Source organism: Salvelinus fontinalis, chromosome 32, assembly GCF_029448725.1.
Source record: "Salvelinus fontinalis isolate EN_2023a chromosome 32, ASM2944872v1, whole genome shotgun sequence".
NCBI lineage: Eukaryota > Metazoa > Chordata > Actinopteri > Salmoniformes > Salmonidae > Salvelinus > Salvelinus fontinalis.
Genome location: NC_074696.1, coordinates 24721364 through 24747564, shown reverse-complemented (window position 1 = coordinate 24747564; position 26201 = coordinate 24721364). Strand labels below are relative to the sequence as shown.

Sequence of the window (26201 nt, the reverse complement as noted above, 5' to 3'; positions counted from 1 at the left end):
GGGTAAGTGACTGTGTCTCGTCCTGCAGTGCACTGCGCCAACATTAAGGCTTAAACGCCCATCATCCCACACAGTTTTTGCGCTCCCTGTTGTCTGCAATAATGCTAAATGGGTATTTTATGCTGATGGCCGATATAACTGGGCCAAGCTGGAACAAGCTGATACAAGGCAAGTGAAGTGCCTTACTCTTTTGAGTGTTCACATTGAGTGGGAGCCAATGGCTGTCCTGTAGGGCGTACAGGGCTCTGGTGGAGAAGCCATGATCTGCACTCCCGAAAAAACCCACAGAAGGAGAAACAATGTACTACAAAACAGGAAAAACATTGTCAAGGCACAAGCTCTAATAGCCACCTTATCGTTAGGATCTTTACTGTGTAACCGACGGTTATGGATGATTAAATAAAATAACTGTCATAACCGTTCTTTTTCTTCCTTTTTGTCGAATGAACAGCTGACTGAATGACCACAGTGCAACGGCAGCACACAATTTGACTGGTAACCTCATGGGTACACTCGCAATGGTATTGTGATTCAATCATTTCCATGGTAATGTAGAATGTTCATTCAAATGGTGATAACTGATGTGGCTCATGCAATGGAATTTATTTTAATGTCAGTTGAGTTGAATCAACAAATCACAGCACATACTTTACTTCCTGCTTTGCTCCTATGGGTACACTCGCAATGGCCGCAAGTCCACCCATTATGCCATCATTGACTTGAATGGGAATGCCCCATTTTACGGGCGCGTTCATAAATTCTCTCTGGCTTTCTACTCCGATTTCAGAGCACTCTCGTCGGAGTGTGCCAGAGAGCAGAATAATGGATGACTTTACGAACGCTCAACACCCATTGAATATGGCCGGTGTCAGTAAACATCGACAAAAATGCTTAATTAAATTGTTGCCAGCAGCACAGTTACAGTCACCAACGCTCTGGATAACATGAAAACAGCCTAACCAGCTCTGCTAGGGCGAGTAAAATGGTCAGAGTGAGGTGTTCTCCCATTTATGTCTGGAAGTAGCTAGCAAGCTAATTAACTTTTAGCCAGTTACCTTGGGTGTTTGACTGCCGTTGTGAGATCAGAACGCTCAACTCAACCTTACTCCACGGCCAGAGCTTCCAGTGTGCTCTCTGAATGCTCCGAGAGCAAAACGCTCTGAATTTACGAACGGACAAACCCAGAGCGCACTCTGAGCGCTCTCTGGCACTCCAGAGTGAATTTACGAACGCACCCTACGTCTACGGAAGCACATACAGTCAGGAGCAGAGGAGAGGAGAACTTTTCCAAAAACAACTAAATAGATACAATTATTTTGCTATTAGAACAGTTATTACGGTCATTTGGTTGGCCGATTACTGTCATCCAAAATTCCATGACGTCACAGCCCTATTAATTTCGCAAGCGTGGATCTACAACAGCAGAGGCATTGGTTATTCATTCAGGTTAGTTCAAACTGTCTGAGAGAGAAATGTGTGTACTACTAACATAACATAGTGACCTTGGCGCTTAACCGCAGATCTATTCTGTTGTGTTGACACGTCTTTGCGTTCACAACCTCATCTCAGAAAAACCCTGTGCATCCAGATGTGGAAACTAAATTAACTGTCTATGTAGACTTTACACAAGGCTTTTACTGCAGAGCCCCACATGGCTGGAAATGTGACCACAGAGAGTCAGGTCACCCGTCTAACGTCCCATCCGGAAGACGGCACCCTACACAGGGCAATGTCCCCTATAACTGCCCTGGAACATTGGGATATTTCTTAAGACCAGAGGAAAGAGTGCCACCTACTGGCCCTCCAACACCACATCCAGCAGCATCTGGTTTCCCATCCAGAGACAACTATGGTTAGCTTCAGAGACAAGCCAGCAGTGGGATGCAGGGTGGTATGCTGCTGGCTAACAGGTTAACCTTACATGTAAGTATGGTAAATAAATGTCTTGTCTCTTGAGCTAAATACTTCTATTTGTTATCTATTACAATTCCTTGTGCTTCTTTTCAAATGCTCTCTAAATCATAAGCACCACCTGGCCCACTACAGAAAGGTATATGCATCTGTAGCTGCTTAAACAAAGGTTCTTATAAATAATGGGTACTGTAATGGGATGAAGGAATTGTAACAGATAACAAATAGAAGTATTTAGCTTCTGTAAACCTGAATGTGTTGGTACTGTAAATGAGAATGGGCTGTCAGTCAACTTACCTTGTTAAATAAATACTGGGAAGTTAATACATATACAGTGACAATATCACAGGAATTACCATGTTACATGACAATTAAAGCTCAAATCCTTAGTTGCTACATACATTTTTGGACTTATAAATTAATGACATACATTATCAAGGGAAGTATTCAGACCACTTGACTTTTTCCAAATGATGTTACGTTATAGCCTTATTCTACCCCATAATGACAAAGCAAAAACAAGTTTTTATAAAAATATCAACAACTGAAATATGACATTTACATAAGTATTCAGACCCTTTACTCAGTACTTTGGTGAAGCACCTTTGGCCGTGATTACAGCATCGAGTCTTCTTGGGTATGGTGCTACAAGCTTGGCACACCTGTATTTGGGAAGTTTCCTCCATTCTTCTCTGCAGATCCTCTCAAGCTCTGTCAGGTTGGATGGGGAGCGTTGCTGCACAGCTATTTTCAGGCCCGCGCTCTGGCTGCGCCACTCAAGGACATTCAGCGACTCCTGCGTTGTCTTGGTTGTATGCTTAGGGTCGTTGTCCTGTTGGAAGGTGAACCATCAAACCAGTCTGAGGTCCTGAGCGCTCTGGAGCAGGTTATCATCAAGGATCTTTCTGTAATTTGCTCCGTTCATCTTTTCCTCGATCCTGACTAGTCTCCCAGTCCCTGCAGCTGAAAAACATCCCCACAGCATGATGGTGCCACCACCACGCATCACCGTAGGGATGGTGCCAAGTTTCTTCCAGAGGTGACGTTTGACATTCAGGCCAAAGAGTTCAATCTTGGTTTCATCAGACCAGAGAATCTTGTTTCTCATTGTCTGAGAGTCGTTAGGTGGCTTTTGGCAAACTTCAAGTTGGCTGTCATGTGCCTTTTACTGAGGAGTGGCTTCCGTCTGGCCCCTCTACCATAAAGGCCTGACTGGTGGAGTGCTGCAGAGATGGTTGTCCTTCTGGAAGGTTCTCCCATCTCCACAGAGGAACTCTAGAGCTCTGTCAGACTGACCATCGGGTTCTTGGTCAACTCCCTGACCAAGGCCCTTCTCCCCCGATTGCTCAGTTTGGCCGGGCAACCAACTCTAGGAAGAGTCTTGGTGGTTCCAAACTACCTCCATTTAAGAATGATGGAGGCCACTGTGTTCTTGGGGACCTTCAATGCTGCAGAAATGTTTTGGTACCTTCCCCAGATCTGTGCCTCGATACAATCCTGTCTTGGAGCTCTACGGACAATTCCTTTGACCTCATGTCTTGGTTTAAGCTCTGAGATGCATTGTCAATTGTGGGACCTTATATAGACAGGTGTGTGCCTTTCCAAACCATGTCCAATCAATTGAATTTACCACAGGTGGAGTCCTATCAAGTCGTAGAAACATCTCAAGGATGATCAATGGAAACAGGATGCACCTGAGCTCAATTTCGAGTCTCATTGCAAAGGGTTTGAATACTTATGTAAATAAGGTATTTCTGTTTATTATTTTTAATAAATGTGCAGATATGTATAGAAACCTGTTTTCGCTTTGTGATTATGGGGTATTGTGTGTAGATTGTTGAGGACTGTTGTTGTAACGCAACAAAATGTGGATAAAGTCATGGGGTCTCAATACTTTCCGAAGGCACTGTATACCAATTGATTATTGAAGAATATAACTGATAAATGCCTCATGAGCTTAGCTCAACTGTCGTACCCCATCAGAACCCAAAATGTGTAAACAAAACAATTCTTAACAAACACTATATAACCTCAAAGCATGGTTAAACTATCATTTAGTCCCTCATTCATTTGAGAGTGGTTACATTTTTCCATGCCCATTCCACAGCTTTTTACCAAAACAGAGGCAGGGTAACCCAGCTTTGTTATTATTTCAACTGCAGATTGTAGCTTTAAGGGAGGTACTGTGACTAGATAATGAGGATTCCCTTTGCACTGCCACTAATCTGCATTTTCATGCAAGATTTTTTGAGAAACTACTACTTTTTGTGATACTGGTAACTATCTCGAATGAAAACAATGTACTACTTATGAAATAAATATTTCAAAGACGATGGGCACAGCCAACAGGGAAAACAAGAACACAACATCCATAGTAGTTAGATGTAACAAAGGAGGCCCTTGTACTCCTTAACAGTTATCAGTCTATTCAATTCTATATGCATATCAACAGTCAGCGGTAAAAATGCCCGAGGTCAAAATATAAAGAACTAAAGACAGTCCAAACATTCATTACATTGAATATAGGTAAAGGTCAGTATGGTAAAACACAGTAAAGAAAAAAGCCTGCTTAAGTGTAAAGATGAAAGCAAATAACTAATGAAAAACTCTTCAATGAAACACCAAAGTCCAAAGTCTTACAAAATGTCCACAGCATTAATAGCATTAGATGAGAAGAAGGGAAAATAAAGGAAAAGAAAGGAGAGAGAGGAAAAAAAAGAATAAAAGCTTATCACTAAACTGCAGGACGCTTCAGATACGTCAGTAACTGGGGAGAGGGGACAGGAGAGAGTAGTGTTATTGAGGCAAAGGGATTTAGTAACATTTAGCAGATGTAAATGAAGACTGAAACTGTGACATCACACCTCTCACTGCTACCTAGTCTCTCAGCCAGCAGCAATGGCTTCAAAGACAGAATGTAATGTATTTCATCATAAAAGGCAAAGTGATAGAGAGTTGTATGGTGGATGTTGTGCATTGTTAGTGCAAGTGTTGTTTTATATAACAGCATCCATTATGTGTCTCATTCAGAGGGCTATAATCTACATTTAAAACAATGGGATGGACTTGACATGACAACTTGAAGGGTTTACTTTCTTTTACAGTAAATATCCAATGAGAAATACTCATGAAAATATTAACTCAGGAAAATATAACCTCTGAAGTACGCTTAGTATTTGCCGCAGTCATGCATTTATTGAACTTAAAATTCTCCAAATAGAATCTCACATGTTCCATCTTCACTTCCACTTGAGGCTACAACTCAGAAGTCGTTCCCTCTTTCAAAATCATGTTTTTTCTATGTTCGTCTGGAAACACATTGTCCGTTATAAAGGGAGGAGATAAAACAACATGTTCGCCAGATATCTTTTAAATGCCATGCTGTCTGCAGATACATAGGGTCTATTCCTTCATATTGTTGTCATAAATTGTGCAGAGTACTTGAGGGGGATGATGGAACAGCAAAGTTTTAAGCATCAGTTGTCAGAGAGTACAAAAAGCAGATGTCGAGTGGTAAACAAACACAGTTTTTATTTGAGCGGTGAGCCAATGGATTCTCCAAAGATGACAAAGAAAACTAAGCCCAGAAGGATTGGAGATAGAATGCTGCTGTTTATCATTCAGCTGTTGCCCTGGGATGTACTTTGGCCTATAAAATCTTATATGAAAAATAAAAGACCATACGATGACCATAAGACAATGGACTGCTGCATTCCCTAACTCATAGTTTGTTCTAGTAAATAGCTACTGATGATAACATTCAATCAATATTTAGATTTTACTGTATAACATTAAGAGCAAACTAACTGTGTATGAGAAAAAATGGAAGATTAATTTATCATTCCATTAGTCTGTGCACCAAATAAGCCATGTAAATGATGCATTCCCACTTTCAACAGTCCCTCTATTAAAATAACCATAATCTACAGTACACAAATGTATACAACCCAGGCCTGGTGGTACTACAGCCATCCATACTACAGCTTCATTGACAGACCACTAATTGGCTTGATAAAGGGCTTAAGTCAAGATTGTGTTCATGAGGAGAGGACTGTAGCCCTTTCCTGCAGTCAAATTACCTAGTGACCTCATGTTATGAGTAGTTTTCATAATTTCATAATTAATAAACATTATTTACGAAACCCTGCTGAAAAATCCGGTGTTTCTATGTCAAACGGTTTTGTTATATTTCAGTCTGCTGTGATGTATATAAAGTGTAATATTGGGTTGCAAACTCCAAATGAAATACATAACCACGTGTGTGAGGTGTATACTTTTGTTTTAAAGTATAATTTTTTTCAATACTACCAAGAAACACTCTCTGTGACCCTGATTTAGCCCACTGCAGTAGAAGGTTAAGAGGGAGGGAGTCACCTCGTAGCCAGACTGGAGGTTATAGTGTCTGTTAGATCCAACCAATTGACTCATTTGACGATCTGGTCCTATCTATTCTGTAAATCATTTATCCAATGTGGCTAAATATACTATTACGAAGACTATGCATTTAAATACTTAAAAAGCTGTTTCTGGGAGCCCAGTGATGAAATTTGTCTACAGACTTTGATTCCCCTGATGTACCCAGTGGAGCATCTGGACTTGAACTGATAATTGACTGTGGGTATCAGGGATACAGCTGGAAGCATATCGATCACCAGGCACTGAATTGGAGGGCCATTAAATTGTGGCTAAACATAATTGAACAACTGAGAGAAGGACTACTATGCCTGCATCTAGTTTGATTTACATTTGGTTTAGTTGTCAACTCATGTGAATTCAACGTGAAACCAACAAAAAATGTCAACATGTCATCGGGTTTAGGTTAAAAGTTGGATGAAAATAGATGAAATTCCTTTACATTGATTACTTTTTGCAAATCCAATTATTTTCCCATGATGATTCAATGTCATCACATTGATGTTTTTGGTTGAAATAACATGGAAAAAAGGTTGATTAAACCACTTTTTGCCCTTTGGATCACTCCTCTTATGACCTCTTAGGCCAAATGATTTTCTGTACACACACAGTCTCCACACACATGTGTGCAAACACACGGACACACACACACTAAACATCTTCAACCCCAGCAGACACGTTTTTGTAGTACCTTTTGGACGGAGCAGCGAGTTGGTCCTAAACTAGGGGCATTTGGCAATCTTATAGAACTGAAATCATTTGTTGCTTGTCATCCCCTCCCAATCTGCCCATTACACATTCATTGTTGCTCATGAATGAAACATGAGAGCTAACTCAACAGGAGGAACCTTCTTTTTGGCCTCTGAGCTCACACAAAGCGAATGCATTATGGAGCAATGCACAACTTAAGCTGTGAAAGGGCATTCAGGAAGAACATAAGAATACCTGTTAGGGTGCTACCCAGTTAAGATCGTCAGGGGCTGAATTATATGTCTGGATGTCCTGCTGTTACGCCGCATTGAGACTGTACTAGGAAACTACACCATTCGTTAATTCATTCATTCATTTGTGCTTTGGGAGAGGGGAAAAAAGGGACCAGAAATTTCGACGGGGCCCAATGAAAGGTAATGAAGTGCAAAAAGCATGGGTTGTCTGACATGAAAGCAATGCAGCATGACACAGTCATTACACCAGAAACACGGATCAATACCAGGCAGACCAGACTGGAGCTCCCCAGGCATGCAGAACAAGCTGCTTCAGTAGAGAGAGAGGTAAGGCAATGGAATTGACATACAATTTGGGGGGAGGGAAGGGGAGAAAGGCAGAGACAGAAAGGGGTAGTAGTGGGAATGGCTGGTTGTGCTCTAGAAGGGTAAAAGCACGGCTTCACCAGCTGGAACACTTGACATTTTAAACAGAGTTTGAAAATCACCCCATCAATGCTGAACGCAACATTACATTTGTATTAGGGCTCAGATGAAAACACACCATGAATCAGTCTTAAGTGTCCTGACGCTGTAGTAATGACATTTAGGATTCAAAAGGACCCCCCCTCCTAACAATGTCTGACACTGTAACCATACTCGACAGATGTGAGTGGATTTACTGTATTCAGTCTGTAATTAATCAATTAATGAATGGATGGATGGATGGATAGATAGATGGACAGATGAACAAACAAATAAATAGGACCGTATCTACACAAATAGCCATTCATCCCCTAGGACTGGATAGCCATTCACATTCAGGGCTTTCTGAGAGATGCTAGCCTCATTGTTCACATCCAGGGCCTTTTGATGGACGAAGCCTCACTGTTGGACACTGGACAAAATGTTGGAGCCATAAAAAGACGATTAGGGGAGACAGTATTTAGAAACTGAAATAATTGCACTTCTGATTCCTAATTACAGATTTATAAGCAGGGTAATTCATGCAAATACCAAATGTCCTCGAAGGTCAATTCGGCAAACTGTTTTCAATGTCGGCTTGTGAGCTCTTAAACGGAAATTAAGTTTGTCCCTTTCACGAAAAACCAATAGCAGCTCAGTCCCTAAGTCAACTCAGCCAACAAGATAATTACACTCAGGCAACCTGCGGGACTCTCCCAAAATGTCAGAGCCTCTCTCTGTAATTACAGGGGATTTGTAACCAACTACCGTCTCATCCAAACAAAAGCAATATCCAAAACAGTTTTCCTCTGTACCCTCTCTGACACACATTCACAAAAGGTGCAATGTTGCCCAATGGTTTATTGAGACCACATAAGACAACATTTCATTGTCGCAGATTCCCCCAGCAGCGCATCACTGACATTCACGAAGGGGCATTAACATAGTCCATTAGAGTGTTTACCCTCTACGGCCCCCTGCTGAGAAGATCACATTGCCTAACACAGCCATCTCCCTCCAATCCCCTGCTGATTCGACAGTAAGATGGCGCCCGAGAAGAAGGCAGACATTTTACGTGCCCCCAACCAATTGTGTTTTTGTTCGTTTATTTGCGTTGTTTGTAACTTATTTTTAAACTTATTTTGTACATGTTGCCGCCACAGTCTCTTATGACCGAAAAGAACTGCTGGACATCAGGACTGCAATTACTCACCACCGACTGGCAGAATCCTTTTTTTCCTTTAATGAGATCAGATCCCTGTGATTTGCGGAGGAGGCGGAGAAAAAGTGGCCCGAGGGCGGGCTGCCTTCTGAGAATTCGAAGGTGATCGAATAAACCCCCACTTCCTTCCATTCTGCTAGCAAACGTGAAATCTTTGGTCAATAAAATAGATGACCTACGCGGAAGATTAAACTTCCAACGGGACATTCAAAACTGTAATATCTTATGCTTCACGGAGTCGTGGCTGAACGACAACACTATCAACATACAGCTGGCTGGTTATACGCTGCACCGGCTGGATAGAACAGTGGCGTCTGGTAAGACAAGGGACGGCGGACTATGTATTTTTGTAAATAACAGCTGGTGCACGATATCTAAGGAAGTCTCGAGCTATTACTCGCCTGAGGTAGAGTATCTCATGATAAACTGTAGACCATACTACCTACCTAGAAAGTTTTAATCTGTATTTTTTGTAGCTGTTTACATACCACCACAGTCAGAGGCTGGCACTAAGACAGCATTGAATGAGGTGTATTCCGCAATAAGCAAACAAGAAAACGCTCACCCAGAAGCGGCGCTCCTAGTAGCCGGGGTTTTATCAAAATTTCTATCAGCATGTTAAATGTGCAACCAGAGTAAAAAAACTCTGGACCACCTTTACTCCACACACAGAGACACATACAAAGATCTCCCTCGCCCTCCATTTGGAAAATCTGACCATAATTATATCCTCCTGATTCCTGCTTACAAGCAAAAATGAAAGCAGGAAGCACCCGTGGCTAAATCAATAAAAACGTAGTTAGATGAAGCAGATGCTAAGATACAGGACTGTTTTTCTAGCACAGACTGGAATTGGTTCTGGGATTCCTTCGATGGCATTGAGGAGTACACCACATCAGTCATTGGCTTCATCAAGTGCATCGATGACGTCATCCCCACATTGACCGTACGTACATACCCCAACCAGAAGCCATGGATTACAGGCAACATTCGCAATGAGCTAAAGGCTAGAGCTGCCGCTTTCAAGGAGCGGGACTCTAACCCGGAAGCTTATAAGAAATCCCGCTATGCCCTCCGACGAACCATCAAACAGGCAAAGCATCAATACATGACTAAGATAGAATCGTACTACACTGGCTCTGACGCTCGTTGGATGTGGCAGGGCTTGCAAACCATAACTGACTACAAAGGGAAGCACAGCTGCCCAGTGACACAAACCTACCAGCCGAGCTAAACTATTTCTATGCTCGCTTCGAGGCAAATAACACTGAAACATGCATAAGAGCAGCAGCTGTTCTGGAAGACTGTGTGATCACGCTCTCCGCACCAGACGTATTACCAGGACGTGTACTACGAGCATGCGCTGACCAACTGGCAAGTGTCTTCACTGACATTTTCAACCTCTCCCTGTCCGAGTCTGTAATACCAACATGTTTTAAGCAGACCACCATAGTGCCTGTGCCCAAGAACACTAAGGTAACCTGCCTAAACAACTATCGACCCGTAGCACTCACGTCTGTAGCCATGAAGTGCTTTGAAAGGCTGGTCATGGCTCATATCAACACCATTATCCCAAAAACCCTAGATTCACTCCAATTTGCATACCGCCCCAACAGATCCACAGATGATGCAATCTCTATTGCACTCCACACTGCCCTTTCCCACCTGAACAAAAGGAACACCTATGTGAGAATGCTATTCATTGACTACAACTCAGCGTTCAACACCATAGTGCCCTCAAAGCTCATCAATGAGCTAAGGATCCTGGGACTAAACACCTCCCTTTGCAACTGGATGCTGGACTTCCCGATGGGCCGCCTCCAGGTGGTAAGAGTAGGTAACAACACATCCGCCACGCTGATCCTCAACACAGGGACCCCTCAGGGGTACGTGCTCAGTCCCCTCCTGTAATCCCTATTCTCTCATGACTGCACGGCCAGACACGACTCCAACACCATCATTAAGTTTGCTGATGACACAACAGTGGTAGGCCTGATAGCCGACAACGACGAGACAGCCTATAGGGAGGCGGTCAGAGACCTGGCCGTGTGGTTCCAGGACAACAACCTCTCCCTCAACGTGATCAAGACAAAGGAGATGATTGTGGACTACATTCTCATCGACGGGCTGCAGTGGAGCAGATTGAGAGCTCAAGTTCCTTGGTGTCCACATCACCAACAAACTAACATGGTCCAAGCACACCAAGACAGTCGTGAAGAGGGCATGACAAAACCTATTCCCCCTCAGGAGAGTGAAAAGATTTTTTCAGGGGTCCTCAGATCCTCAAAAGGTTCTACAGTTGCACCATTGAGAGCATCCTGGTTGCATCACTGCCTGGTATGGCAACTGCTCGGCCTCCAACCGCAAGGCACAACAGAGGGTAGTGCGAACGGCCCAGTACATCACTGGGGCTAAGCTTCCTGCCATCCAGGACCTTTGTACCAGGCGGTGTCAGAGGAAAGCCCTAAAAATTGTCAAAGACTCCAGCCACCCTAGTCATAGACTGTTCTCTCTGCTACCGCACGGCAAGCGGTACCGGAGCACCAAGTCTAGGTCCAAGAGGCTTATAAACAGTGTCTACCCCCAAGCCATAAGGCTCCTGAACATCTAACCAAATGGCTACCCAGACTATTTACATTGCCCCCCTCTTTTACACAGCTGCTACTCTCTGTTGTTATCATCTGTGCATAGTCACTTTAATAACTCTACTTACATGTACATATTACCTCAACTAACTGATGCCCCCGGACATTGACTCTGTACCGGTATCCCCCATATATAGTCTCGCTATTGTTATTTTACTGCTGCTCTTTAATTACTTGTTACTTGTATTTCTTATTCTTATCAGTATTTTTTTAAACTGCATTTTTGGTTAGGGGCTCATAAGTAAGCATTTCACTGTAAGGTCTACACCTGTTGTTTTTGGCGCATGTGACTAATACCATTTGATTTGATTTGATCTATTGACACAGTCACAGTGAAATCTGCAAGTCTATTAAACTACTGTGAAGACCTGACATACAGTGTAGGTTACTATGGATTTTATTTTTTGTACTTAGTTTGCAGATCTGAGTTTCAACCAATCGCCGTGGGAAAGTAAAAACTACAAATACCATTCGAAGCATGTCACCTGAAAACATCCACCTGCTTCTGACCTCAATGATGTAACCTCTTCTGTTGTGATGTACAGTATGTGTTATGGGTAAATGCTTCTTGTTTGCCCAGTGTATAGGGTTGCACAATTCAAAAAAAAAATATCCCAGGATTACAAGAATTCCCAACCCTACCAGGCTGATCCGACCCCATCCCTCTCTCTCCTCCATACAGGTATAAAGCAACAACCACCCTGTAGAGAAATAATTTTAGCATTCAAATGAATGACACAGAGGCTGACTAAATTACAGCCAGGTTCATTGTGACCATGGGGTCGGCACACAAGGTCACAGGTGAATCTTGTACCGAGTACAGTCCAGCTGAGGCTCATTTAGAAACATTCGCTCTTGAATGGGATCCTAAGGCTTGTTATTTGTGACTCATTTAAGGAAATATGTCACATGTCACTATTTCACAGGAGGGGCATATGAATGTAAACATGTATTTTTTATTTAAAAAATGGTTTTGTCATTGCAGAAATTCCTTATGGAACACATGAACTTTCACGTGCCTTAACTTTTTATGGCTGCAGGGGCAGTATTGAGTAGCTCTGATTAAAGGTGCCCATTTCAAACGGCCTCGTACTCGATTCTTACTCGTACAATATGCATATTATTATTACTATTGGATAGAAAACACTCTCTAGTTTCTAAAACCGTTTGAATTATATCTGTGAGTCAAACAGAACTCATTTGGCACAAACTTCCTGACCAGGAAGTGGAAAGTCTGAAATCGATGCTCTGTTCTACTTCCTGCCTATACATGGGCATGATACGTAGTAGTATACGTGCACTTCATACACCTTCCCCTGGATGTCAAGAGGTGGTGAGAGGAGAAATTTTGTGTTTATCTTGGTCTGAAGTGGAATACAAGCTCTTTGTATGACGTGTCCGCCCATTTCCTGTTTTCTGGAGAGCGCGAAAGGGGACTTGGATTTGCCTTCTGTTTAGCTGCCGTTATAGGCGACTAATATCTCCGGCTTTGATTTTATTTGATACATGTGACCATATCATCGTAAAGTATGTTTTTTCAATATAGTTTCATCAGATTATTGAAAATATTTCTGGAGTTTTGCCGTGTTCCGTTCTCTGACTTTGTTGACGTTGGAGAGATCCGTGCCACTTGGCAAGTGCCCATGCTAAATGAAGAGGGAAATTTGCCGTTCCAGATCCAAACAACGACTGTTCTAGACAAAAGACACCTTGTCCAACATTCTGACGGAAGATCACCAAAAGTAAGAAACATTTTATGATGCTATTTCTAATATCTGTCTCGCATGTGAAATGGTCGTCAGCGCCCAAGTGTTTCTGGCTATTGTGGCTACGCTAATATAACGCTACATTTTGTTTTCGCTGTAAAACATTTAATAAATTGGAAATATTGTCTGGAATCACAAGATGCCTGTCTTTCAATTGCTGTACACTATGTATTTTTCAGAAATGTTTTATGATGAGTAATTAGGTATTTGACGTTGGTGTCTGTAAATATTATGGCTGCTTTCGGTGCAATTTCTGATTGTAGCTAAAATGTAAACTATGATTTATACCTGAAATATGCAAATTTTCCGAACAAAACATATGCTATACAATAAATATGTTATCAGACTGTCATCTGATGAAGTTGTTTCTTGGTTAGTGGCTATTTATATCTTTATTTGGTCGAATTTGTGATAGCTACTGATGGAGTAATAAACTGTTATAGTAAAGAAAGTGGTGTCTTTTGCTAACGTGGTTAGCTAATAGATTTACATATTTTGTCTTCCCTGTAAAACATTTTAAAAATCGGACATGTTGGCTGGATTCACAAGATGTGTACCTTTCATATGCTGTATTGGACTTGTTAATGTGTGAAAGTTAAATATTTAAAAAATATATATTTTGAATTTCGCGCCCTGCACTTTGAGCTGGCTGTTGTCATAAGTGTACCGACGTCGGGCTTGCACGCCAAACAGGTTAATCAGGTCAACACTTGCAAGGCGCCAGCCGGACGGTAGTACAGGGTGTGTTCTCAGAGCATTCACAGAACAGCTGGCAGGCATATTCACAGTCATTTTCAACCTCTCATTGTTCCAATCTGTTATCCTCACATGTTTTTAGCTGACCACCATCATTCCTGTTCCCAAGAACTCTAAGGCTTCATGCCACAATGACTACCGCCCTGTAGCACTCACTGTAATTATGAAGTGCTTTGAAAGTCTGGTTATGGCGCACATCAATTCCATCCCATCATCCGAGACACTAGACCCACTCCACTTTGCAAACCGCCCCAACAAATCCACAGATGATGCAATCTCAATTGCACTCCACTCTGCCCTCACCCACCTAGATAAGAGGAATACCTGTGAGAAAGCTGTTCATCGACTACAGCTCAGTGTTAAACACCATTGTCCCTTCCAAATCCTCAAAACGTTCTACAGCTGCTCCATTGAGAGCATCTTGACTGGCTGCATCACTGCTTGATATGGCAACAGCACTGCCCTCAATCGCATGGCACTACAGAGGGTGGTGTGGACAGCCTACACAATAACTGGGGACGAGCTTCCTGCCATCCAGGACCTCTATATCAGGCGAAAGGAAGGCCTGGAATATCATTAAAGACTCCAGCCACACAAGCCATAGAGTGTTCTCTCTGCTTCCGCATGGCAAGTGGTACCGGTGCATCAAGTCTGATACCAACAGGCCCCTAAACAGCTTCTATATGGTTTTGGAACTGACCCTGGGTCTGACCTTATATACAGCTTGCTTACTTTGTCGTGTTCTTCTTATTTTTATTTCTTGTATGTTTTTGTTCTACCTTATGTGATTTTTAGTACTTCATTGATGTTGATTAATGCATTGTTGGGTTTCGAGATTGCAACAAAGGCATTTCACTTTACTTGACATTTCACTTTACATGACATTAGGACTTGAAACTTAACCCTTACCCTAACCCTTATCCTAAAACAGTGGTCATCAACCTTTTCTGAGTCAAGATCACTTTTGCAGTCAAAACGCAAGCTGAGATCTACTGCCTTGTTTTTTTTTAACATGACAGTTTACAATTGGATCATTCTTCCCCCTCCTCTCCTCTGTAACTATTCCCCAGGTCGTTGCTGCAAATGAGAACGTGTTCTCAGTCAACTTACCTGGTAAAATAACGGTAAAATAAATAAAAAAAATAAAAAACTTACTTTTTTTTTTTTTTACTTTAAACTTGTTAGGGCTAGAGTCCTTTTTTCTGAATTTCCGCCTGACTGACGTGCCCAAAGTAAACTGTCTGTTACTTAGGCCCAGAAGCAAGCATATGTATATAATTGGTACCATTGGATAGAACACTTTGAAGGTTGTAGATTTTTTTTTTTAAGGGTATAAGACGATAACGCAATAGATATGGTAGGTTGTTTTATTTTGAGAGCCCATGCTCTTACATATCCAAATCCAGCTCCCAGATTGCAATTCCTATGGATTCCACTAGATGTCACCAGTCTTTGTTCAAGGTTTCAGGCTTGTAACTTGAATAACGGGTAAGAAATATGAGTTTTAGTTCAACAACACCAGCTAGGAAATCCGTGTTTGCGCGACCGATGAAGAGGACACGCACCTGCTAATATTGCTTTCCTGTTGAACATACTTCTTTCCGCATTAAATATTATAGTTTAATTACATTTTAGGGTACCTGAGGTGTAAAGAGAAACGTATTTTGACTTGTTGAAACAAAGTTTAGGTGTAGATTTTCAGATATAAAGAAGGATTTTATCTAACAAAATGACACTACATGTTATAGCTGGGACCCTTTGGATGACAAATAAGAGGAAGATTTTCAAAAAGTAAGTGAATATTTAATCGCTATTTGTGATTTTATGAAACCTGTGGAAAAACATGTTGATGTAGGTCGCCGTCCTCAAAAAATCGCATGGCATGCTTTCACTGTAAACCTTCTGTAAATCCGACAGTGCAGTTAGAATAAACCTCTTACGGGATCAAATTCGACAACATCCGGTGAAATCGGAGCGCGCCAAATTCAAAATACAAAATCGTAATATTAAACATTCATGAAAATACAAGTGTCATACATGATTATTTAGCTCAGAATGTAGGTAATCGAACCACATTTTCCGATTTACAATAAGCTTTATGGCGAAAGCATAGCGTTCGATTATCTGAGGACAGCGCCTCACAACAACATATGTTTTCGAACCAGCACAGGCATCACAAAATCATAAATAGCAATAAAATAAATCACTTACCTTTGAAGATCTTCCTCTGTTTGCAATCCCAAGGATCCCAGCTACACAATGAATGGTCGTTTTGTTCGATAAAGTCCTTCTTTTTTATTTCCCAAAAAGTATGTTTAGTAGGCATCATTGAGTTCAGTAATCCACCCGTTCAACATGCAGACAAAGAAGTCCCAAAAGTTACTGGTAAAGTTCATCCAAACAAATCAAACGATGTTTCTAATTAATCCTCAGGTAGTCTAATATCTAAATAAATTATCATATTTCATACGGAGAATAGTATGTTCAATAGGGAAGGAAAATAGCGAAGAGCGCGCCCTCGTTCACGCGCGCAAAGAGACTACTTTTGCCTTACCTCTCCCCATGGATAAACAACTGATACTCGTTGGTTTTTCAAAAAACAAGCCTGAAACCATGCATAAAGACTCTTGACATCTAGTGGAAACCGTAGGAACTGCAATCACGGAGGCGGAAGTCATAGTTTTCAACAGCTTCACATTTGAAGCTCAAAAAAAAAAATTACGGATGGATTTTCCTCTGATTTTTGCCTGCCATACAAGTTCTGTTAAACTCACAGACATTATTTTAACAGTTTTAGCAACTACAGAGTGATTTATTTATCAAATTCTACCAATTATATGCATATCCTAGCTTCTGGGCCTGAGTAACAGGCAGTTTACTTTGGGCACGTCAGACAGGCGGAAATTCAGGAGACTGCACCCGACCCTAGAAAGGTTAACAAGAATTTAAGCTTTCAACTGAATTAAGACACATGTATGTACGTAAATGTTTAATATCCATAATTTTATGATCATTTATTTGAATTGCGCACCCTCCAGTTTCACCGGAAGTTGTCCAGCTAGAGGGATGCCTAGCCATAATAAGTTTTAACCTAATAAAACCCGTTCTGTATGAATGAGGTTAATGAAGTAGGCCTAATACATTATCAAAGCATATTGGCTATACGCCTGGCCTGGCAATAGCGTTCTTCTCAGACCATACCATATTTCACAACTTGAGCTTTGATAACAAAATAGATCAGTTGATTTAGTACTTGCGAGGCACAGCTAAGCATAAACTGAAATAGTTTGCAAAATAAGCTTTTTTATTTTACTGGACTGATGGTCCCTGCATCTGATGGTCATGGTGCTTTCAAGACAACTGTGAAGTAGGAAAAATAGCGAGGTCAAAGCATGAAATCAGTCAAATCATGACATCCGCTGATCCTCTACACAGGGGCCCCTCAGGGGTGCGTGCTCAGTCCCCTCCTCTACTCCCTGTTCACTCATGACTGCACGGCCAGGCACGACTCCTACACCATCATTAAGTTTGCCGATGACACGACAGTGGTAGGCCTGATAACTGACAACAACGAGCCAGCCTATAGGGAGGAGGTCAGAGACCTGGCCGTGTGGTGCCAGGACAACAACCTCTCCCTCTTTTACACTACTGCCACTCTCTGTTGTTATCATCTGTGCATAGTCACTTTAATAACTCTACCTACATGTACATAAACTCAGCAAATAAGGACACGTCCTCTCACTGTCAACTGCGTTTATTTTCAGCAAACTTAACGTGTCAATTTTTGTATGAACATAACAAGATTCAACAACTGAGACATAAACTGAACAAGTTTAACAGACATGTGATGAACAGAAATTGAATAATGTGTCCCTGAACAAAGGAGGGGTCAACAGCTGCATTAAGTATTGCAGTGTATCTCCTCCTCATGGACTGCACCAGATTTGTCAGATCTTGCTGTGAGATGTTACCACACTCTTCCACCAAGGCACCTGCAAGTTCCCGGACATTTCTGGGGGAATGGCCCTAGCCCTCACCCTCCAACCCAACAGGTCCCAGATATGCTCAATGGGATTGAGATCAGGGGTCTTCGCTGGCCATGGCAGAACACTGACATTCCTGTCTTGCAGGATATCACGCACAGAATGAGCAGTATGGCTGGTGGCATTGTCATGCTGGAGGGTCATGGCAGGATGAGCCTGCAGGAATGGTACCACATGAGGGAGGAGGATGTCTTACTTGTAATGCACAGCGTTGAGATTGCCTGCAATGACAACAAGCTCAGTCCGATGATGCTGTGACACACCGCCCCAGACCATGACGGACTCTCCACCTCCAAATCAATCCCGCTCCAGAGTACAGGCCTCGTGTAACGCTCATTCCTTCGACGATAAACGCGAATCCGACCATCACCCCTGGTGAGACAAAACCGCGACTCGTCAGTGAAGAGCACTTTTTGCCAGTCCTGTCTGGTCCAGCGACGATGGGTTTGTGCCCATAGGCGACGTTGTTGCCGGTGATGTCTGGTGAGGACCTGCCCTACAACAGGCCTACAAACCATCAGTCCAGCCTCTCTCAGCCTATTGCGGACTGTCTGAGCACTGATGAAGGGATTGTGCGTTCCTGGTGTAACTCGGGCAGTTGTTGTTGCCATTCGGTACCTGTCCCGCAGGTGTGATGTTTGGATGTACTGATCCTGTGCATGTCTTGTTACATGTGGTCTGCAACTGCAAGGACGATCAGCTGTCCGTCCTCTCTCCCTGTAGTGCTCTCTTAGGCATCTCACAGTACGGATATTGCAATTTATTGCCCTGGCCACATCTGCAGTCCTCATGCATCCTTGCAGCATGCCTAAGGCACGTTCACGCAGGTGAGCAGGGACCATGGGCCTCTTTCTCTTTGTGTTTTTCAGAGTCAGTAGAAAGGCCTCTTTTGTGTCCTAAGTTTTCATAACTGTGACCTTAATTGCCTACCGTCTGTAACCTGTTAGTGTTCATTGAACAAGCTTGGGAAACAGTGTTTAAACTCTTTACAATGAAGATCTGTGAAGTTATTTGGATTTTTAAGAATTATCTTCGAAAGACAGGGCCCTGAAAAAGGGACGTTTCTTTTTTTGCTGAGTTTATTACCTCGACTAACCGGTGTCTCCGCACTTTGACTACGTACCGGTACCCCCCGTATATTGTCTCGCTATTGTTATTTTACTACTGCTCTGTCACGGATCCCTCCGGAACTTTCATTACGCATTATGTCCGTCCGGCGCCGCCACCGCAACTTTGGCAGCTGCAACTGGGCCATCCGACGTCGCTACAACGGGTCCGTCCGATGATGCCACTTCAGCAGCCACAACTGGTCCGTCCAACGCCACCACAACCGGTCCGTTCGACACCACTGCTACTGGTCCGTTGAATGGCACTGCATATTTGGCAGCGGCAACTGGCCCGTCTGGAGATTCATATTTCTTATTCATATTTTTAACTGTTCGTTTGTTCAGAGTTCCCAGTTGTCTTGAACGCACAGAAGTCGTAGATTTCTTAGTTACGAGTTATTAGTCGTTTTGTACACAACATTCGTCTCAGCGGGGGGAGGGAGAAAGCAGCAAAGGGTCCACCTCTTACGGTCCCTGTTCTCTCCTTCTTTTCCTCCTGTGAGACTGACCAGAGAGAGGGGACACCTTCTTCCACCTGGTGGTGAAACTTGAGTCGCACTGCATCTGCCACATGCACAAATTTATGTTGTTCCTGTGACCAGAGAAAGTGAAATATACTTCGATATTAAAATAGATACGACGAGCTGCTAATAATAATAAAAATTAGGGGATATCAATCCAACTGCAGCGGGAGTGGATGTAAGTTTTGTAATAGTGTTGAATAAAAACAGTGTTGACAGTGCTGAATAAAAACGAATACATGAACTCATTCATAAAAACAGAAGCTCATTGCTGTTTTCTTTGACAGTCGCTCTCTGGTATTGGTTTTAAAAGTAAAAAGATCTCAAATAGGCTAGTATCAAACTTTACTGTGTCCAGGGTCGTGATATGAGCTATCCGATAGGTCAGCGTAGTAGGCACACTTGATTTAGACACAGATCTCCCAGTCCGCCAGATAGGCAGAGTTTGTCTTTTCAGACATGAAATGGTTCAAAATGGGAACACTTTGCCTAACCGGTGCGCAGGGCTTCTGAATCAAGTGCAAACAGTGGTAGGGGCACTATCGTTGGTTTTCTACAGAAATGTGTGGTGATCTAGCATTTCTGTAGAATGCCTCGATGGCGACCATTTGGTGTCCACTGTTCTAAACCTTACCCTAACTATCCAAAGAATGTGTGGCCCTTCAAATCTCAAAGAAAAGGGGAATATAGGGAAAGTAAAGTAGACCTGCTCTGCCAACAGATAGGTCCTCCAAACCCCAATGTGTGAGACAGGTGTGATTTAAAAGAGCACCTATCTATTCCCTTGACACAAACTTCTGCTCCCAGCGGTAGAGAACAAGGCTCCCATGTGAAACAAAGAAATACATCACCCAACAACTGCGCTCAAAGGTTTTTATGTCCCAATAATGACAGAGGCAAAGTCAAGACCAACACCCCATGTAAAAACGTGACCCACCATGATGGAAAGGCAGCAGGTCAACGGTGTACCCTACACTCCCTTTCCGGTGGCGGCGTCTTTACGTTCTTTGGCAAGCTCTGGATCTGATGATGGAGGTGAGTGATGACAAAACATCTCTCTCACACAGACCATTGGTCTCTCGCTGAAATACCTGGTGTCAGATGCTACTAGACCTATAAAATAAAATGACCCCCTTATGCAAGAAAGTCATAGGGAGGCACCAAGGGCAGCGGTCTACTGTAAGTACTGGAAAGTCCAGCCAATCCAGGATCAGAGCCAAGGAAAGGACACTTGCCTGTAAATAGACTAGGACCAGCAATTTCGAAAGCACACAGACCCACAGCAATCCTCTATCCATTATACTGGAACTAATTTATCAACAACATAAATTGCATTGATGATACCATAGTTAGTTAATGGGTCCCTTATTAGAAAACCGATTGACTGTAATCTGCATAGCAACAGAAAAAAAAACAAGCCATTTACTGTAGGAGTAAATACAATAGGAATGTTCCTGATTTATTTATGGTCCGATAATTAACATAATGACCTGACGAAGATCCGCTTCGGATCGAAACATTGTCAATAAATCAGTGAATTGTGAGCTTTAACAGTGAGCGGACCTTCTTGTTCTTTACCGATAATGAACATTGACAGTATAATGAACATGGTCACAGTGCCCACGGAGAAGGAGATTGTACCTTCAATGACCTACATGACCAACAGGGAGAATGGAAAGCGCAGATGTCATTTGAAGCTAAAACTACAGCAGACGTCATTGGACAAAACATTTTGAAATGTGACCTTATTTTGTGCACTGAACAACAATAGGGTTGATGAAAAGGCTGGATAACGACCTCCAACAACCTGAGTATGGGTAAGCATCTCATGATGTCAGTCAGATGTGTAGACCAGAGACAGTGTTGTGGGTTTGTACCTGAGTTGTGAAGACAGATATGAAACGTTGATTTAACAGTCTCCAGCACCAATTGTCAAAATCCCCACACAACACCTCCCATTGTGTGAGGTTATCATCAGACAAACACAGAGTTCACTGGGTCTCAGTCTACAAAACTGACCACATGCATTCCCTTCAGATCAGCTTTGCTGGTATAACTCCACTCTGGATGTCCACTCACATTACATAACATCCTGGTTGTACTGTTTGGTTAGTCATCAGATGACTCATTATGAAAAGCTCTGATTCTCTAGAATCTTATAGAATTCTAGAGAATCTATGAAAATTCTAGAGAATTTTTGAGAATTCTAGACTAGAGAATCCGTGAGAATTCAAGAGAATCCTAGAGAATTACAGGTCTTCTGACATATACCAGCTACAGTACATAGACTGGATCAAATTACACAACTGTACACAGACTTAATCAAAAATCAGCAATAACCTTGTGTTTTCAGATAATAACTTGCTCAGGTGGTGTATTACATTTGAACTAATATGGATCCATCCCCTAGCCAACCTCATGTGCCTCTCCATCACTGCCACAAGGGGACAATGTCCAAAGGTTAAGAATGATTTCCCAGAAGAGACCTTGACTGAGAGTGACCAACGATGATTCATGTTGACTAAGTACAAAGTCATTTGCAGACAGATACCATTGAAGTAAACCTGCAGTAAAAAGTATTACTTCCAACAAAAAAATAATAGGTGAGTTCATATTGAAGTGGTGTTTTGTGTCTGCTACAAGAATTGTAATCAATATCTCTGGTCCCTTGCAATATGATACAGCATTAGGGATTTCTTTATGTCCATAATATCAAGAGAAAGAAGATACAGCTAAAAAGAAAATGGTCCTTGTATCCACTGCTGTGAAGATTGTGCAATATCTCTTGAGGCTCACTTTAATGGAAGTGCAATGTACCATCCATTAGTCAGTTGATACCCTGTGTTTACACATACGCTATTCTGCAGACATGCTAAAATGTTTGTATACGCTCTTGGTGCAAACAACCACTGTCACCTACCCACTCTGGTGCAAAAACACACACACACACAGACATGTAAGAAATCTAGGTTACTGCAGACATCTGTGGACTGTAACTACTGCACTCTGCACCTGCCTGTGCCACGACGGCAAACTGGGCTCATGGTGATTCAAACAGCTCTTTCATTTGCAGGGAGAGAGCAGTCAGCCTCACACACACTGGGATGTGTGTGCGTGCGTGCGTGCGTGCGTGCGTGCGTGTGTGTGTGTACTGATCACAGGCATAATCCTGCTAGTTGTTAATAATCCACCCCTACCTGCTGACCTCATACTGTACTGTTCAGATGTACAGTAGGATCTTAATTTGATCACCCTGTTGCAGCAATGCAGGAAATGTAAAACGCATAGTGTCTTTGAGGTTTAAAAAGGTTGCTGAAGTTTATCATTTATACTTTGAAATTTCAGACTTGATTGTACCTTACAAAACATGTATCAACCCCTACAAAAAATGTACATTAATTATAATCGACATAGTAATTCACATTTCCTGTTGCTGCAGCATTATTTTCCTGCTGTAGAAAACTGGCTCAAATTAATATCCTACATCTATATCATTATATTGAACATGGCCAGGTCTTGTCTATTAGCCAGCCTGTGTGAATTCACCCACACTATCGACAAAGATAATGACACTGTGGGAGAATGGTCTCTGGCTGGGAGAATGTTCCTCAGTGTTCTAATTTCTAATTATATGGCTCAGACTTCATGGAGAGCAAGGTGATTTAATCCAATGTATAATGGAACTTCTGTACTTGATGAATTGCTAGGGACAAGTAAACTAACTGTGGGTACACATACTAATCTGATGTGCTATTAGTACGCAGTAGTGATATACCTATATTCAAAGGTAACACTTTTCCTCCGAGTTTAATCATGGCATAGAAATTGAGACGCACGTATTTGGTTTGTATACATTTACACACAAATAACCTCCTTCTGTCTTCACTGGATCGGAACCAAAACAATACATTTTGCCATGACAATTATTCAATGTAGGCTAAGTATGAACATCATCCAGAATGTATAGAGAGGGAAGGGGGGGGGGGGGGGGGTATGTGTTGCTAGTCCTGGATAAAGAGTATTTGTCGTCTGGATCTCATCACACGGCCACCGCGCGTCGGTTTATCATCCGGCCAGAGCACCAAGGACAGACAGAGTAGACAGACTACTTACTTTTTCACCAAATATCGTCACTGTATAGGCCTAAGCTAAATAAATGATGTTGTCCTCTGGAGACGTGTTACGGACCGGCATTTTTGTGTCTTTTTAACTATCGTAATAAAGGCAGTTTACTGAGGCCTTGGGCTTGACGACTCAGATGTGAATCGATGGGTGACCAGGATGCAGAGCGCGCGCAGTAGAATATTAATCAGACTTCTAGCAAAGAACGCTGAGTGGGTATCGACAGTGAAAAGGTCTGACTGATCTGAAAAGAGGCTAGCAGGAAAGAGATGACGACAAGACGACACGCATACAGTTGCCTATATGATTGTTGTCGTTCTTGTGCCTACGAAAGATGGGCATCGGGCATCAGCATTAGCTAAAGAAAGTGGTATAGGCTATACAAATTTAATTGCGGGCAGGTGATGTTGACGCGCGAAGGCTGACACCCGATATAGGCTACTCCCCTAAATGCCATGTTCAGCGTCTACCCTAAATCAGTGTCACCACCACTGATTGTACCAATGTATGCAGCAAACACTATTGTCCAAATCTATCTATTCAATTACGTCAACTTCTTTGCACTTGAATCATCAACACATATTGTCTCAGAAGCATAAGCCAAATAAAATGCCTTCTTCGCAGCATGATTCCAGCCATAATACACGCTTGGAATTAAACAGACCTAAACCCTCTCATCTTTGCTATATTCTACTAGTATTATAAGAAACCTTGAATATATCAATAGGTCTTAGATAATCAATCCAATATGTTGCAAATTAATGATGCATCTGCATCGATGTGCTTGTGTTTGGTGCCATACGCGCAACAGTTAAATCACAGCCCACCAAAGCCTATAGTCCATTGGCTTTAGGGAAGGCTTATATACCAGTTAAGGCAACGGTACCAGTATATACAAAAGGACGGTATGGGGTAAAGACATCGTTTAGCTTGGAGTTATTGGAAGAGGAATAGTATTTTAGATGAATAGGTGCCCATATCCATCCCTATATGTCCCCCATATATTCTCTCCTTCAAACACAAGGTAATCAGAAAAATGAGGACCATGTCTGTAGTTGTCTCTGTAGTCTCATTATATAGCCTACATTGTAACGTGCCTTGCACTAATTTATAAACCGAGGAGCTTGCACCTCTCATTTGCCATTTACATTTTCTGAAACAAATGTGGTTCATTTCTAATAATTTACAGAAATCATATTTCAAATAAAATAGGTGGATAATGACGAGTATAAAAATAGGTCTGGTAAAATAAAAATAAAAAATGCAGATAGGGGTGCGTAATCTCCCCTAAACAACCCACCGGTTATTAGGCATAAGCAACTCACGTATCCGCTTGAGCATACTGCAAGAATATTTATTGAGCTCTCGCTCAATGCCTGCATTGAACCGGCAGCCTGGCAAGTAAATGCGTCCCCTTAGCTCTAGCCTTTTTTAATGCCTTTTTACTGCACAGCCGGATCTTCCCATATAAAAATACACTATCCTCCTCCAAAAACACAAGTAGTAAGACATGCATTACTACATAGGACATCAAAGGATTTTCCTTACCTCGCACACACGTGACCATCATAAAAAATACGAGATTCCAAAATATAACTCCAGTTTTAATCCTCATTTTTTTAGCTTGTAAAAAGTCCACTGGACCGCATCTAATACATCCTCTCTTGAAAAGCTTTAGGAAGTCCGTCGACCTGATTCGATACCCCTCTCTGTCATCTGTTTTCATGTTCCCAATCATGAAGCTAGTTATTCTCTTCTCAATCTCCTCCGTTCCTCAGCCGGTAGCGGTGTGTCTTCGGTTGTGGCTGGCGCGCGGTCACAGCTCGAAGTGAACGGCGATGCTGGGATCCCACAGCAACCTTGACGAGGACTCAACCATCTCACCAATAGGGGCAAAACTCTCAGCTCGATTCCTCGCGAGTTGGTACGTTGTTTAAAACGAAGTGTATTTTATTTTTTATTTTCTATAGTCAGTATTTTCTGTGGAAATATCTCACCACATGAGCAGAGATGGTAGGTAACATAGCCATCAAATAAGAACAAAACTGAACCACACGAGTCAAGTGCATTCCCACGGAAATAAATAAATATAGAAAATATTCTCAGTGCCGAAGATATGGTAGGCTAATCTTGGGCCAATAAAAAGAAAACAAGTATTTTCTTAAAGAAAATCATAAATTGCATGTAGAGTTTTTGTTTTTGCTATCTACACTTCCTGACTGACAACAGTATAATTCAGAAAATTAATAGTAGGCCTTAGTGTGTTCCGTTTGTTGGAGATGACGATTCAAGAAACAACGCCATCCTT

General features: G+C 42.1%; 1 protein-coding gene across 5 annotated transcripts in view; it reads right to left on the bottom strand.

Annotated features, from left to right (window-relative positions):
• The window catches only part of LOC129830971 (CUB and sushi domain-containing protein 3-like), a 759188-nt gene extending 733419 nt beyond the window's left edge, over positions 1-25769 (bottom strand). For 4 of the 5 annotated variants that reach the window (XM_055893869.1, XM_055893870.1, XM_055893872.1 and 1 more), the window contains exon 1: positions 25442-25768. In XM_055893869.1, the coding sequence (XP_055749844.1) occupies positions 25442-25631 (190 nt within the window). In that variant the 5' untranslated portion in view covers positions 25632-25768. Of the gene's footprint in view, positions 1-25441 lie in introns of all 5 variants that reach the window. The other variant, XM_055893871.1, reaches the window with a different exon arrangement.
• Between the last annotated feature and the right edge of the window lie 432 nt (positions 25770-26201).